Here is a 17,567-nt window from a genome sequence, read left to right as displayed (position 1 = left end):
TTGATATCTTGTATCGATTTTCAAAATCTAAAAATATTTTATAGTAATAATATTTGTTAAGTTACAAATGTAACTTAACAAAGTATAGAAAAATTCAAATAAAATAAGTGAGTAATAATTTTTCGTAGTTAGTTATGGTCAGTGTTTACTTACTGTACATATGGCTTACCACACTAAAAATAATGTCAACTGATATATTGTTTGAAAAAAGTCAAATTTAAAATAGTCAATGTCAAATCGTCAATGTGCCCGCTTTAAATAAATCCGACTTCGTGTATATTCAAAAAACTTTTGTAATAAACGATTATTATATTATTAACGCAATTAAATGTACCACAAAGCATTAAAGTAATTATTCAGTTTTACGGTATATCTCGTTCTATGTGACAACTTCTTGGCACATTTAGTTCATTGTTTATCTTTTTACAATGGAGTTTGTGGAAACCATACCGGTTACTTTTAAAGAAATCACACCAAATTATAATATACCCGAGAAATGGAAAGAAATTGTTCTTAATACAGGTTTATATCATGCGTGAAGACTGACTTTATATTAAGTTTCAATGTAACTCTAACTAACATAAAATTTTGATTTGCAGGGGGCACACATAGTACGTTACAAGATATTAAACTACCCCATAAAGCCGGCGGTTATTGGTACAGAGACTCTAAAAAAGCAAATACAAGAAATCGATTTATATATTGGTAATAAAACAATTAAGTTTTGATAATTTGAAAGTAACAATTACTATTGTACACTTTATTGTATTTAACAATGCATAATATCCATTTACATAAATATCTGATTTTACATTTCAACTGAGTGACATAAATAGTCATTGAAGTAAATAGAATGTGTACACCGATAAATAACATAACAATATCATATTAATTTATATTTTAGGCAGACAACATCAGATTCTATAGAATTATCAGAAGCTTCATTGGATGTTAATTTATCATTATGTAATTTGAGATGCAAAGTTGCAGCTGGAACGCCACCTCTAAACAATTTAGCATTCTATGAAAGAACCTCAACACAGCAATTGGTTATATTAGCTGCTACAGTATCTTCGGTACATAGATTAATATTTCCTCACCCTGATGTCTTAGATCGAAAAGTAAGAACTCTTTTTACAATATTAGATTATTATTCTACAAAATCACTAACTAGATTACATGTTTGTTCTTTTTTACAGTCTACTTTTGGACCAATCGGCAGTGTCTCACCTTCAATTTTTCATGACACAAATGCTGTTAATAATCCAAATAATTACCACATTCTTAATCAGTATTCAAATACAAGTAAGTATAAATTTCTATATATTACATATCTTTTGTATGTGTGTACACTCCATTCCAACTAAAAAAGGTAAAAACCGATATAAACAACATTTGATAGCAAATTGACACTATAACATTGGTTGAGAGCTTGATTAATCTATAATATTCAGTATATATTTGTGACAAAATGGCATTTTGAACACTGAGGAAACTGTTATCAGAATTTTGGAAGTAAAATTAAAGTGGAAATAAGTGGTTAAGTCTAATAGAATTGTATTATAATTAAAGATATATTAATCATAAACTCTTAGTAGTGCACAATATAGCTGAGTTATTAGCAAATGAAAAATGTAAATCTAAGATTTGTTTATTTTTTTCCTACTTCCATTGGAATAGGCTATATGTAACTGAATTCCTAAATGGTTTTATATAATTTTTTTGTATGTATTTGAGTGAAGTCAAAGTTGAGACAGGCAGTTAACAAATATATAGTCATATAAATTTGACTCAAAAACAAATAAATGTATATCAATATTAGTATATATCCAATATTATTTATTGTAACAGACACTGGGGTAGCTCATTCCTGTGCTTCTCTACTGCGTGATAATGGTGAAGCTGTATTTGCACTTGCATTTGGTTATGGAGGAGATGGAGGATTACTGTTGGTTAAATTACCAGTCACTGGTTCCGCTGTGACGACAATACTTAAAAGAGAATCCACTGTACCTAGATTTTTATCTGGAATTACTGGAGCATTGAGGTAAAATTAAGGAACTTTTATTTAAAAAAAAAATGATACTAATAAATATTGTCATGGTTATTTTTAAAATGTCCTATACATTTTTAGGGGCAAAAGTGGCGATGGAGTTGATACTTATGGAGTAGTGCTAATAAATGGTTTAGCTGTAGCTGTGTGTGGAGATACATGCCTGCGTGCTTGGCTCATAGATGAAGGTGGATCTCCTACTGCAGTTTCAGCTCCTTTATCACAGACCCTAATGAGACCTAAGCCTCCCCGTAAGTGAATTTTATTTTGTATGTAAGGATGAGTTTTTGTTACTAGCGAAATAAGAGAAATCTATTTTTAGATTTTTAAAGCCGAAGCAATTTCTCATTGTTATCTTTGTTAAGTAATCTTAAATAAACTGTTTGTATATAAGTTTAAGACATAGATATTTTGATTTAAAATATAAAATAGTAAAGAGGCTACAAGCTGGATAATTGACCTCAATAGTATAGATTTCAACACTATTCATAAAAATTGGACCTGAAACAACTCAAAGGGAGTTGTTTTACTCTGTTCTTTTTGTATTCCTCATGAAGTAGGATTGTGTCAACTCTGGGAAATGTTAAGAATTTACTATCTTGTTGTGTACAATTTAATATAGATCTATTACAATGTATGACTCTAACTTCCTGCAGCTCATGGACACATGCTGCAAGATACAACTGGGTCTGATGGAAGCACTATCCTAGTGGCTTATTTATCATTCCCAAATGAGTGTGAATTTGTTGTGATGAAAATGCATGATGGAGGAGCTGGTGCTGTGAAATTTTCACAGATATGTCAAATTTTTGGGCCGCAGGTATATATTGATATTATTTGAAAATTGTATTTATAGTAAGAACAGATGTTAAGATTTTAGTTCTACACCTGATTTTACAAACTACCTGAGACACAAACATGCAATTATAGTCATTAGTAGATGTACTATTTTGTTATCTGTTTGAATGAAGTGTAATGAGTTTCGTTTTTATAAAATTCTGCACACATCTGTTACAAGGATAATTATCATAATTTTTTTATTTTTGTTTCATTTTAGTTAGACCTTCTTGATTACAAAATTGGGTATGGTGAAGGTAACCATGTCATTTGGGCTCTCTGGACACAGCCTGATGGAGACGCCGTTGTAACAAGTAGGTTTTAAACAATGAAAACTTATTTTAAAAATGATTTATATTTAATTTACACTGTGTTGGTGCCCTTGCTGGTCCATTACGTAAGATTGACTCGAGTGGCAAGCCTATAGCGTCAGTATAGGCAGGGATAGGGGTGTTTACGTATTGTAATATTAGTGTGTGCGCAGGCAGCGCGCTGGGCGCGGAGGTGAGCTGGCGCGCGGTGGCTGCGCGCGAGCCGCCGCCGGCGCTGCCGCAGCTGTCGTCACACCTCCACTACCGCGACCGCCTGCTGGCGCCGGGCCTTTTTCCCACCGCCGTCGTCATGAAGGCTCTCGTGGTAGGTTACTCGCGCTGTATAGCGTACTCCGAGTATGTTGACCATAGTGAGAAACATTAACAATTGGCATTGAAGAAAAGCATTCTGAAGATTTTTTTTATGTATACTATTTTCTGAAACTTTTTACTCGTGACTTTCAAATCAACAGATCTATCGCCGAACTTGGGGAGGCAGTGAGGCAGGTGCGGAGATCGACCTGAGCGAGTCGTGTATGAGTGCGGTGCAGGCGCGCATGCGCGGCCTCACTGCGCGCGCCGCGTCGCAGGACCACTCGCATCTTATGCATAAGTAAAAATTTCTTATGTAAAATTTTTAGCTTACTTTATTATTCGGCTATTTGAACTTTGTCGTTTAATGGCCGTCCATTAATCACATAATGTTTTGGTGAGACTTTCTTTACTAACAAGTGGATATGCAAATCAGCTGTTGGCACATTGCTTTATTGAAGATCTACACAGTACAACTTTTTTTTTGTTGCACTGCTTATCATGTCTTTCTAAACGTTTTTTTTTTCCTTTAAATAAAAAAGGCCAATTATCCATTACAGATGCTGGTCAGATTTATACAGTTGGTGTATGCAATATATGGAGGGCCTTCAAAAGCCGCTCGGTCTCATGGTATCGAAACATGTGAGTTATCGTTTTTGAAAAAATGAATAGAAGTGAAAACATAAGTTGAGTGAGTACGTCGGTGCGCAGAGCGGCGAGGCGGAGGGCGGCTGGTGCGGCTGGTGGTGCGCGCTCGTGCGGCGCTGCGGCGTGTCGTTCGTGCGCCAGCTGGAGCCGCTCGAGCGCATCATGCTGTCGCCCGAGGACACGCTGCCCGACGTCGTCATGGGTGAGATCCCCAAATTATTTGAAATCCTTATTGGATAGATAGATATTTCCAGTTTATGTAACTAAACATTTTCTCTAACTACAAGTATTCTTAATATTCTTAATTCAAATGATATCGTTTCAAATGTTGCTGATATAAAATTAATGGCAGTATGTATAATATTTTTGTGGAAATCTTAGTGTAACGTCAGTAAAAAAATCACATACTTTCATGAGAATAATTTTGTTCAATTTATTAAGTAATAAATTTGAGTTTATTTCAAATAAACTACCTACAAATGTACACCACTAAACGGCCCGCACGACCTGACTCGAGAAACATCGGTCGTCATGGTATTTGGGTTTCCGTGAAGGCGGCGAGGCGGGCGAGCTGTCGGCGGACGCCGTGCGCGTCGTGGTGGCGGGCGCGCGCTGGGAGCGGGCGGCCAGCGCGGGCGGCGCCGCCGACCTGGAGCGCCGCCTGTTCGCCTGCGCCGCGCCGCAGCACCGCCTGCTGCCGCGACTGCTGCACTTGCTGCTGGCCGCCGCGCCGCAGGACCATCCCGCCCCGGTAACGCTACTAATGAATAATTACTGGTGTTTGTTTTGGCCCTTCTTTTATGATGTGATATGTAATCGTATTTATATCTCAGGTTCTGACATCAGAGCAGATTGATGAGATAACATCAATTTTGGAGCCCATCAAAGATTTACAAAATGCTGTACTCGAATTGAATGACGCATTGAGATTAGACGTACCGGAGATTGATACCTGCAAGAGTAAGTTTATGTTATTATTATAATTTATAGATTTATATAAGCATGTTGCTGATAGTATACTAGTAATAAGTACCAATATTGTTAGAAAATAACATAATCAGCCTGTAAATTTCCCACTGCTGGGCTAAGGCCTCCTCTCCCGTTGAGGAGAAGGTATGGAGCATATTCCACCACGCTGCTCCAATGCGGGTTGGTGGAATACACATGTGGCAGAATTTCGTTGAAATTAGACACATGCAGGTTTCCTCACGATGTTTTCCTTCACCGCCGAGCACGAGATGAATTATAAACAAATTAAGCACATGTAAATTCAGTGGTGCCTGCCTGGGTTTGAACCCGAAATCATCGGTTAAGATGCACGCGTTCTAACCACTGGGCCATCTCGGCTCTTTAGAAAATAATAATACATAACTGAAATATATATATATTATATTATTTCGCTAGTATATTTTCTACGCAATAAGGAATATTTATGTAACGAACGTGAGTAACTTTTCCAGGTGATGATGATGAAACGAGCGAGTACGATAACTTATTCGCTAGCGACTTAGGTGTCGCCGTCGTCACAGAAGCCATCCGTCAAATGGCCGAAATGAGGTAAAAAGTCTAAATTACGACAAGACTGGACTCGCGAACGCTACCGAACGTATCTAACGCGCGTGGTGTCGCAGGGCGCGCGTGGTGCGCGGCGCGCTGGCGGCGCTGGGCGCGGCGCGCGGCGCGGGCGGCGTGCCGGGCGCGGGCCACTGCGCCGTGCACTGGCAGGCCTACCGCGCGCTGCTGTGGCTGCGCGCCGCCACGCCGCAGCGCCCGTCCGTACCGTGAGCGTATACTTCCCCGATCACATCATTTGCCGCTATTTCAGCTTTACCATCATCCAAGTTTATTTTTCCAACTCCATCGTGAACCTTTGATGAAACATTTTTTTTGACTTAATCCGATTGAAGTATTACGAGACCGCTACTAGCGGTGGTCCCCCTCCTCTTACCTTTGTACTAGCTGAACCTTTGTGGCGGAGTAATTGACTTCGATTGAGTAACGATCATCTAAACGTCTGATGTTTTAATCACTATGGATAACATCAATTTTCCGAATTCGCAAAGTTAATACATCCTTCCTGGGTCACGGTATTCGTTTCTATAATAATATTCATTTATTTTTAACATGGCTTTAAAACTTAACTTTTTTAAAAATAAAAATGCTTGGAGTTAATATTTAATATTTTGTAGGCAGAAAATATAAAAAAAATGTACTTTGTGGACGGATGTCCATAAAATACAATTTTTTCTCTAATTAAAATTGTGGAAAAGAGTAACTACTAAGTTTCTTGTCGGTTCTACTCGGTAGAATTTACTTTTCGAACCGGTGGTAGCTATAAATTAAATTCAAAACCAAATGATATGGTACTCTGTAAAGGACTAAGGGATAATTTTATACCATAAACTGACATTATCACAGTACTTAGCCATGTGAACCCACTTCCAAAACCTCTTCTTTTCTTTTCTGTTTGACTGAAAATGAATAAATTTAAGCGAAGACAGAGCGGATACATTATTATAATAGTCGTCGGTAGCTAACACAAAAAACATGGAGGTAACAGGCGATAACAACAGGACGGCGGGGTCGTCGGAGGCGTTCCGGCTGAAGCTGACGGCGCTGGGCGGCGAGAGCGCGGAGGGCGCGGCGGGCGCGGCGGGCGGCGCGGCCGGCGCCTACGTGGCGGCGGCGGGCGGCGCACGCGCGCGCGCTCACCTGGCCGCCGCGCGCGCGCCCACGCACTGGCACCAGGCGCTGCCGCTCATGGCCTACCACCTCGCGCACCAGCTGTATCCTTTGCCCGACGGTCTTCTTAATTCTGTTCATGTCGAGTACGTTCCGGAAACGGTTCAGGAAAATATGATTCGATATTTTTTGGAAGGTCATAAATGTATCCGTAGCGATAATGGTTCCTAAGCAAAAACAGTTGGGCGGTGAGTGGTGGATTTGAATTCGGCTGGTGGTTGGCTTCGATCAACCAGCCGCGTCTGGTCCAGAAGTACGTCGCGCTCCTGGAGCCCTGGTGCGAGTGGAACGCTTGCTCGCGTGAGTAAAATATTAACACTATTCTTAAGCCAAGCGCGAGTCGGACTCGCACTTGGCTGGTTTTTTCTTTTGTATTGTTGTTGCTTGTTTAGTTCTTCTTTAATTGTCATAGATCGTTCGTTAAACATGACTTTGAAGTATATCATTTCACAAATTATCTATACAGTTTAACTTTGTCGCCAACAGGTCAATTTGTCCTGGGCTTGGCTCTGCTGGACCTGGAAGACGCAGAGGGCGCGTACACGGCGTTCTGCCGCGCCGCCAAGGGTGTCAGCACCGAGCCCTTCCTGCGCCACCTCGTGGCCGCGCCCGACGCGCGTCTCACCCAGCACCAGGCGCTCGTGCTGTATTACATGAAGGTGACACGCGCAATGTGCCCGCTTACTACTTTTTCCGTTTCGCTACTTTGATTTTGGTCTCGGGTAAGGCGGATCTTAAGCTGTTCATTTTTTTAAGATCCAATTGTTTGATATTCTTCTGCGATACACTGAAATTATTATACAATTTTATTATATATATATATTTTAGGTTATCAAGCTATTCGAAATACACGACGCGGGTGCATGCGTGGTTCGCCTAGCCGAAACTGCCATAAGTATTGCCGATAAAGACGACCCCAATCTCGTGAGTGCAGAAGAACTTTATTTTTGTTCATCGTGTTTGTCTGGTCATTTGCCATACGATCTGCCTGCGTACTGACCCGCCCGGTGCGTCGCAGGCGATGTTCCAGTGGGTGGTGTTCAAGTGGCACCTGTCGGGCGGCCGCGTGTCGCGCGCGCTGTCGGCCGCCGCCGCCAACCCCGCGCCGCACGCGCGCGCCGCCGCCGCCGCCGCGCTGCTCTCCGCCCTCGGTATGGCGCGTTCCCCTATAGCCTATTCCAACAATATTTATGAGATTCATAGATTTTATTCTAGATTTTCGAAAAAATTAACGATAACGAAGCTGTTATCGGAAGTTTGAGAGTAAAATTAAAGTTAAGTGGAATAGTGTTGTATTATTAATAATGACATATAAATTATGAATAATTAACAAACCGCATTGAATACGTAAATTTAAAGTCATCTAACGCCGATGCGTTTAGTTTCTTAGTACTGAGTGTACAGCACACGTATACCTAGTACGATGGTTTAAAGTAAACTAACGAGAGAATGGTTGATTTAAAACTTTAAACATCGCGTAGCGGAGCGCAAGCAGCTGGGGGCGCTGGTGGCGTGCGGCGCGCTGGCGGCGGAGGCGGAGCGCGCGGCGGCGGCGCGGGCCAAGCTGCACGACCCGCACCCCCACAACCCTTACTACGACTTCCTCTACGCGCTGCACGTCTCTCGTCACCACTACAGGAAAGGTGAACATTTTTTAAAAATGTGCTTTCGACACTTCCCTATACTATTAAAAAAAGCAATGGCAGGGACCAGTAATAACAAAAATATGTAAATGCAATAATACTAAGATAGTTATGGAGTAACGTGTAACGTGTAACGTGTGGTGTGTGCCCGGCAGCGGCGGCAGTGATGTACGAGCGTGCCGCACGCTGCCAAGCGGAGCGCGGTGGGGCGCGGCGGCGCTGGCTGGCTGCGGCGCTCACGTGCCTGCGCCTGGCGCGGCCCGAGCACGCCTTCCTCGCGCGCCCCGCGCCGCCCTCGCCCTCCGCCACCGACGCGCTGCAGGTTTGTGCTCATCATCGTCATATACCTATGTACTGTATAGATATCTATACACATGTTGTATGTCTAGCATACTAATCTCGCATACTGAGGTTTTGTTCATGTGCAGATAATTTGTTTTCTATCTATCCAACAGAACAATGTGAAGTTCTTACTTGGGACATATATCATTTATAGATAGATTTAACGAATATTCCATATTTTTAATAACATAATAACTGCCATAGGTGATCGGGCCCGAGGATTTAGCAGCCGAGTTACGTGAAGAAGTTCCGGAATCTTTAGATCCAGTCCAGCAGGCATTACTCCGTGAGTATAAAATATTTTATTGAATATATTACAGTATTATTCTTCATTAAAATTGGCATAAATTTCGTTAGCATATAGTATAATTCATTCTGCAATAAACGAGACAATAGCTCTAACCTACAAATTATTATATATTTAAAAAGTAAATTAACAAGGAATATTCCACTGCTGGAATAAGGCCTCCTCTCCTTTGAGAAGTATACATGGAGCCTACACTACCAAGCTGCTCTAATGCGGTTTCGTTTCGTCACGATGTTTTTTTTATCGCCACGCATGGCATAAATTAATGAAATGAAACAAATTAGGCACTAGAAAAATCAATTATGCTTGCCTGGGATTGATCTCGCATATTATAGATTTATTTGCCTAAATGATACATTGAAATTATAATTATGTGATTAAGAGGACTACAAGAGCTAAGTGCCCTTGAGAATCGCACGTACACACTTACAAAATCGACAAAAACGGCAAGCCCGTGAACTAATGGTTAAGCGAGGTAATGAGGTTACGCCCATATATTCTAATAGATGGCGCCAAACCGAGCGAAGTAAGATCAATCATAAATCTCAAAAAATAGATAGGACAACAGAATTATTTTTATTTCTTTCGATGTTAGTTAACAAATGATTATAAAAATAAAACTGATTCAATTAAACTTACAATATTTTTATTTATATTTTGTATACAATAAAATAGACAGTTAGTTTTAACCTTTTTTTTCTTTTATTTATATTATTATACCACAATTAGTTCTTATACTAAATATTAAAACATACCAATTTTTAACATTTTATAAAATTTTGATAATCTATTTATATAATAAAATCGTAAGTGTTCGAAATCGGTAGTGTAGTAACCGTGGGGTAACATATAGCGTAGTGTTTGTTCTTTTTATTAATATCGGTTCACAAAGAATATATATATATATATTCAATTAAAAAATAAAATCTAAATATTTACTAGAAAAAAATGTCGTCAAGTCGATTTGGTTGAATCATTGGTTAACTAGGTTAATCATACTAGGTTTAATCATAAATCTCATAAAAATTGATAAGATATTAGAATTATTTGTATTGCTTTTGACTGTTATTCGAAAATGATTAAAAAATAAAACTGATTTAATTAAACTTAAAATATTTTTATATATATTTGGTACTACAAAAAAAAACATTTAGTGTTAATTTTTTTATTAAAATCTTTTATTTAATTTCACTTGTATGTATGAATGTATGTACGTATGTCCTGGAATCTTGCAATCAATATTACACCCACTTCCACTTAAGCTATGGAGCTAAAAGTTGGCACACGTATTTAGTCTCGATATTTGTTACTTTACTTTTTTTTTTATTATTAAAATTAGTTCATACATAACTTTAATTCCTAAATAAACAAAATCGATAAAATTAAACTCTTACACAATATAAATAGCTTCCGTGTTATTGTTTTCGACTTTCTTTATTCTGTAAAAAATAAATATATGTTAGTAATTATATTTTTATTAATTATAAAAGTATGTATCTAAATATGCCCCATAGTACTTTTAATGAAAAATATCATATTGCTTCGAGTTCATGGGGATCGAATGTATGTAGTCACTCTCAATTGATGTTTTCCTTACTTTGACCAAATACTCTATTGTAATATTTAAAGAATAACTCGAAAAATCTGATTCTATGCGAACTGATTGCACATTTTTTTCTAATAGATGTTTTCAATATTCATAATTTATAAAAAAAAAAAATATGTTTTCAAATAAAATACTCTTACCTTTTAATATCGTTCATATGTATGTGCGGCGCTTAATTTATATAAACGTTTTTTAGTTTTCCTCACGCGTTTCACTTTATTTCCCATATTTACATAATTTAAATTTATAACAAATAATATAATAAAAAATAAATGCCTAATTACTACTACACTATTGTAACTTAATATATTTATTTACAAGAAAGAATAATATTTATTATAAGAAAACATGAAACAATGAATTTACAATTAAAATTACAAAAAATATCTCGTAACGTAATGATGCTCGTAACGAAAAGATCGACACGTCTGTATAGCATCAGGCCTCGGCCGACAATGTCTGTACACGGCGTTTACGCACACATGCGTACGCATTTTCTTCGAAAATAAGAATATCTGATTTAAAAAAAATCTATTGATTTTACTAAAAAAGTGACGCAGAGGTAAAGTAGTACATTGCTTGTAGAATAATCTGACAAAAAACCAGAATTATTGAATGTATATAAGTATAGTTATTATTTGATAAAAGATTTTGTTAGAGGTAACTTTGCGATTTTTTTTCTATCGTACCAAATTAATTACATCATGTTTTCAAAATAACAAATAACTAGCATGTATCCTCAAGATTATCATTTTTTTTTTTTTCATTTGGTTTACTGCATTGGATCATATACTTTTTTGCATTATTAAACTTGCATTTAGCTCATGTAGAGTCCCCTTAATAGAAATAAGTGCGACGTTACTAAATAAATATAAAAATATTGTATTTTATCAATTACCAAGTCATCCCTTCTTTAAACATAGTTTTTTCCCACATTGATAAACAAAACGTAATGATAAATAACTATTTGTAGCTTCTATTTTTTTTTTAAATGAAAACGTTTGTAAAGTATATTAATAAGACTTAATCTTTTGTTTTAGGAAATGAAAATATAGATTTCGAGGTCTTGTATCCAAAGTTAAAAATGGCAAATGCGGAGACTTTACTGGCCGTAACAAAGCGGGCTATCAGTACCGGACAATTCTTCCCTCGTTGGTTTCTACAAAGGTTCATGGTAATAAATAAATAAGTAATTATTCATAATAGTATTTCATATATTTTCTACAATACCAGGTAGGATTTACCAGGTTTAAAATTAGTGTATTAGTTATATATTTCAAAAAATATAATAATTGAAGCTAATTCAATTGTATAAACTTTTATAGACCACAGAATATAGATACAATAAATATGGATATATAAGACATTAAAAGTTTATAATAAAAAAAAAACAAAAATAAATACTTACTGCTGAAATAGAAATCTTTATGTGCAAGATCAGTTTATTAAATAATGTCGTAAAGTGTTTACAGGTTACTAAGGCAATAAAAGATATTTTATAATTCTGTTTAACATATAAAGTATAAATTGCGTATTGTTCGTGCAAGTTAAAAAGTACACACACACTACACAATGTACACACTTTTCCCACGTGACACGTGGGCGTGTCCGTTATGGAATGTCGACATAAGGTGTGCGTGTGCGATAACAGGAAGTAGAGTGCGACACGTGCGTGCGCGCCCTGCTGCGCGGCGGGCGGGCGCTGGAGGCGGCGGAGTTGTGCTGCGAGGCGCTGCGGCGCGCGGCGTGCGCACTGCAGCCCGCCGCGCCCCAGCCGCGCGCCTCGCCGCTCGCCCTCGCTGACCTGCTGCTACTGGAGCTGGCGCAGCAGCCGCGACACGCGCAAAACGCGCACGCCGCGCAGGTACTACAGTGTAGCTTCCCCTACCTCCATAAGAAATTCGTGGCTTCAAATTCATTTAAGTTTTCTTTTACATACATTGTGTTCAACATCTCCTTTTGTTCATTGTGTTTGTTTGTAGCTGTGATCAGATTCTGTTGGTCCATTCAATTTAATGATTTAAGAGCTAATTGTTTTCATTAAATAACTGTCTTGCGTTTATCTTTTCAACAAATATAACTTAAGGAACAATATCTAAATCGCTAGGATTTTGGTAGTATTGCATATCGATAGTCCAGTTAAGGTGTTAGCGATAGTATCGATAGCTCCGATGAGCAATACTATCGATAGTTTTGCAAAAACCATTACTTTTAACCTAAACTATCGATAGTCTAAATGTATCGATACTAGCGATAGTCAAACTATCGATAGTTCTGCAACGCTAGATTGTGGTCAATGGCTAGGTTAGAAGATGACGTCAAAAAAATAGTAAACAGTAAAATTATATCTCTAATACCAATAAAAATATAGGACAGTATTTTTTTATATATATTATATCTGGGCTAGTGGTAGTTAAGGTAGGTATAAAATAATCTAAATCTGGATACAAATTACCTGTACAGATCGGCACCCGTATCAATACACCCATATATTTATACATATACCCATATATATTTGTATAATTTTTTGTCAACATTTTGTAGTGGGTGTATGTGATCTTTTGACATTCCAACCTTTGCATTTATAAGGTTAACCTAGCATCGAGCTTGGAATATTTTACCTCACCATTTTCAATAAATTATAATAAATTAAAAACTTACATTTAATTGAAAATAAGTAGCAATATATATATATAAATATAATTTGTTTCCGAATACTATAAGTCAAACTGTTTTTCAAGTAAATAATTAATAATACTAATTTTACACAGTTATTCCTCGATTGGGCGCCTCTTTCTTATATATATTTATAGAAACAATAAAAATGTTTACAGTCCTGGTAGAAAACAACCATAAGATATAGGACACGTGTTGATGGAACTTGAGTATCAGTCCTCGGTTTACGGACGTATATGGCCCCTTCTGTATGTTTAACGCATTCGGCTGACTTTCAGTATGCCTTTTTAATCGTTTTTGCATTGGTAGAGGTAGTGTGGATGGAATAATTTTCGCTTTGCTCTATTTCGCTATTATGATCACGCACTATTACTTCATACTCTTGTTCGTTTTCGGATGCACTATCTTATCTTCTTTTTCCTATTTATAATTATTTTTATGTATAATATACTCCTGTTGGATGTATATATATATATATATATATATATATCTGTGTTCCTACCAACAGGAGTATATTATACATAAAAATAATTATAAATATATATATATATATATAATTTTAAAAAATCATCTTTAAAAACACATCTATTTCATGTATAGTAAAAAAGATATATCAGAAGATGACATATGTTATTTAAATAAAAATAAAATAAGATTTTTAGTCAAAACTTATAATCTTAAGATATAATTTTATCTATTTATAAATTAAGAAAATTAACCAATTGAAAGTCAAGGCAAAATTAGCAACTACAATCAATTGTAATTATATAAATTAGCAAGATTAAGTATTTATGTACCTGGGCGGTTCAAATCACGATAAGATAATTATAAAGTGAAAAATTGCATTTTTTAGGAAATACTTGTTGTCTATGTACATATAGATTGGAAAAGCGACACAACCTTAATCCAAATTTATGAACAAATTTGACCCAAACCCTTAGAGCCATTTCTGACATACAAATTAAATTTAGGTATATACAAGAATTGTTCATCTGATATTATAAGATTAATTAATTTTTTACCCATCAGTAATGAAAATGCATAAATAGATAATTCAAACTTATAAAAAAGGCAATTTATGTGAAAATGATATGGTCAATGAGAATTTTTTCTCAAAGATAGTTAAATTATAATCTTCTGGGAAGGCATTATCAATTTATTCTTTTTCTTAGAAAAGCAATGTATTTATTATGTTCACCAGGAAATAAAGTGAAAACAAACCTTAATTAGATTATTTTACATACATATTCTAATTCTTAACTATTTCCTTGTTTCAGGTTTATAACGAATTAAAATCGGTAATAGAAGAATATACCAAAGTAATCATTCGTACGTCAGATGACATGAAACTCGCTCAAATAAAATATCCAGTTATGAATCAATCAAATTAAAAATCTTTTTTGTCAATCATTTATTAAAATTAAAGGAAACAATTGTTTTAATTAATTAATTTATCCCCTTCCTTATTTCCTTAACCCGTACAATATTACATTTTATAACTAATTGTTATTTTTTGGAAAAAATATTTGGTTTTAATCACAGTTACTTTATAATTTGTAACATTTCATTTAACTAAAAGAAATGCATACATTATTATAAATTTTACAAGAGCCCAAACAACTCCTACCGCCTTATATAATTGAAAATATTTTTGTAATATGTCCTGTTGGTCATTACTAGCTGGTAAAGGAAAATGTGTATTATATACTATAACATTTGCATTTTATTTGTACATAAAACATAACAAACAAGCACTGTAAGTATGGTCTAAATGATTTACAACTTATATGAATTTGTTTTAAGCTAGCAAAGTATATAAATATCATTTTTAATTTAACTGTTACAAATATAGATAATTTATGGCATTAGTTTTCAACTCCACCGTAAAAAAAGGTATTTTAACAAACAAACATTTTATAGGTTTGTCTTATGAATATAACTTCGAACTTGGACCATATTACAATAAAACCATAGAAACATATTATTTATTTAAATATTTCACAACACCCATTCCAAAAGCTAAAATATTTGTACCAGCCACCAATAGTTTAGGTAATTTTTAATATTGATAGGAAAATTTTCATATAAATTGACACAACAAATACCAGAGAGCTCAAATTGGTGCTTAATAAATTATTTGATTCATTTTTTTGCTACCTTCACTCTCATTATAGTTATAACTAAACCTACAACCTTCTCATAAATTAAAAACATCAATGCTGCGGTCATAACAGTTTGCAACAACTTAGCTTCCAAACCACGGAACATTGACAAAGGTTTTGATTTCATGTTTTTGAGCAAAGGTTTAACACTTGTACCAGCTCTAAGTCTTGATTGAATGAGCTGCAAGGGATATGTTAGAGTTGTAGCAATTGCTTTAGCTATGGCACCAAGTAAAAATGCAGTGTAAGAATCAAAATATCCCTTAGACACAATTTTTCTCTTTAAAGATTCATACACCATGAACTGAATAGCTGGATTTGAAACTAATAATAAAGATGGGACTGTACCTGACCATAAACCCTTACAACCTTCCTCCTTCAAAATAATGTATAGACCTTCAAAAAGATTTGAGTAAGAGTTATTTTGAAGCTTCATCCTGGTGTTTACCACCCAGAGGGGAGAGGTAAGGAGAACATTAATACTACCAGCTAACATTCCAAACATTAAATCTCTTAGTGCTGAAGTACTGTTCATGGCTGCTCGTCTCAAAGCATGGAATGTATAAAAGTAAACAAAATTTGAAATAGATAGAGATTGCAGAACAGGATATAATCCACGATATAGGGAATGAATACCCTCTTTATGGGCTATTTTGATCAATAGCTCTAGTGATGAGCCATGCAGTTTAATGGAATCGTCAACTGTAAAGAAAAATACTTTTTAAAATATAACCAAGAATTATCATTGTATGGATACAATATTTTAATGAATAAAAATTTCTATATAAGATATTGAAGTAATGATACCATGCAATAAGTAAAATGTAAGGAAATTAAATATTACCTTGTATCCTTGATCTCAATGTATCTAAAGGATAAAATGCAGCCATTCCAACAACACTGCCCTGAAATTTAAAATGTTTTTTTTGTATTTAATTTATTTAATAATTTTAATCAATATAAATATAGTAAAAATATATATACAAACCGTAGCTCCAGCAATCGCGTGGACAAGCGTCTCGTAACTTAATAATGACGACATAGTAGTAGTAAATAGTAATGGTAAATAAGGTAAAATTATATATTAAATATTTTTCTCAAATAAAAATTACTAATGACTTTGGCTTCATATATTTTTTAAATAAATACCATCAATAATAAGCACTACATCATTAGACAAGCTTATACGTACAATAATTTTAATGCATGCATAAATGGCTTCAACTCATATTTTACAATAATATTAAACTGAAAACACTTAAATACTTTTCAGATTTTCAACTACACTCATGTCTCAGCAAATGAGCAAATTATATTTGTATTTCCTACTTTGAACTTTCCTAGCCATATCCTCAGTGTTGCAGTTGTATCTAATCTAGTAAATTTCGAAACAATTTTTATGATGATAACATTCATTATTTACTTTAATAGATGAATTCAATATGAAAACTTTGTAAGATTTAATACCACTGTCCAGTGTCCATTATTGGTTGCTAGAAACCTCGCAGTTTACGTCATGAGTAACATTACATGATTTTTAGGACAGTTATAATGATTGCTCCAAGGTAAACGAACTCTTAATACTAAAATCTTTAAATAGCTTGTTTGATAAACATGTCGAACAACTTAGCAAAATAAGAAAATAATAAATAATGTCTGCCAAATTCTGAATTTTATTTTACGTCAGTAAGCCTTTATAGCAATTGACCAAATAAATCAAAAATATTTTGGTATGTACTACATACATACATTTTAGTTAATACAAAAGTTTTCTTATATTATCGCCGTTTGTACCATTATGATCACCTTACTTCATATAGTAAGTTGATTCAATTCACAATAGCACGTCAAAAACTATAGAGTGTATTCCATAGTCCATAATCCATAACTACAGCCTAATGTCAAATTTCGTAAACTTGTGTGACAAT

General features: G+C 35.4%; 2 protein-coding genes across 3 annotated transcripts; one reads left to right on the top strand and one right to left on the bottom strand.

Moving 5' to 3' along the window:
• Positions 1–222: 222 nt before the first annotated feature.
• Nup160 (Nucleoporin 160kD) lies at positions 223–14,896 on the top strand. Of its 2 annotated transcripts, none has more exons than XM_064217272.1 (27): positions 223–522; positions 600–705; positions 905–1,121; positions 1,200–1,305; positions 1,852–2,047; positions 2,135–2,304; positions 2,710–2,873; positions 3,111–3,204; positions 3,375–3,526; positions 3,675–3,814; positions 4,074–4,155; positions 4,225–4,363; positions 4,716–4,912; positions 4,995–5,121; positions 5,622–5,718; positions 5,793–5,933; positions 6,735–6,947; positions 7,085–7,203; positions 7,390–7,562; positions 7,732–7,827; positions 7,922–8,054; positions 8,385–8,546; positions 8,702–8,868; positions 9,093–9,174; positions 11,842–11,975; positions 12,453–12,665; positions 14,755–14,896. In XM_064217272.1, exons 1-27 carry the CDS (start codon positions 429–431, stop codon positions 14,866–14,868), a joined length of 3,828 nt encoding a protein of 1,275 aa, XP_064073342.1. In that variant the 5' UTR covers positions 223–428; the 3' UTR covers positions 14,869–14,896. The 2 variants fall into 2 exon arrangements, with proteins under 2 accessions (XP_064073342.1, XP_064073341.1); XM_064217271.1 differs by having other exon boundaries at positions 5,793–5,942.
• LOC113403024 (peroxisomal membrane protein PMP34) lies at positions 14,895–16,908 on the bottom strand. The gene is made up of 3 exons (XM_026643437.2): positions 16,628–16,908; positions 16,484–16,544; positions 14,895–16,341 (listed from the first exon to the last, which is right to left on the bottom strand). Exons 1-3 carry the CDS (start codon positions 16,679–16,681, stop codon positions 15,620–15,622), a joined length of 837 nt encoding a protein of 278 aa, XP_026499222.1. The 5' UTR covers positions 16,682–16,908; the 3' UTR covers positions 14,895–15,619.
• Between the last annotated feature and the right edge of the window lie 659 nt (positions 16,909–17,567).

This window comes from Vanessa tameamea, chromosome 16, assembly GCF_037043105.1.
Source record: "Vanessa tameamea isolate UH-Manoa-2023 chromosome 16, ilVanTame1 primary haplotype, whole genome shotgun sequence".
NCBI lineage: Eukaryota > Metazoa > Arthropoda > Insecta > Lepidoptera > Nymphalidae > Vanessa > Vanessa tameamea.
Note: the sequence above shows the minus strand (reverse complement) of the source record. Positions and strands in the feature narration are given on the sequence as shown.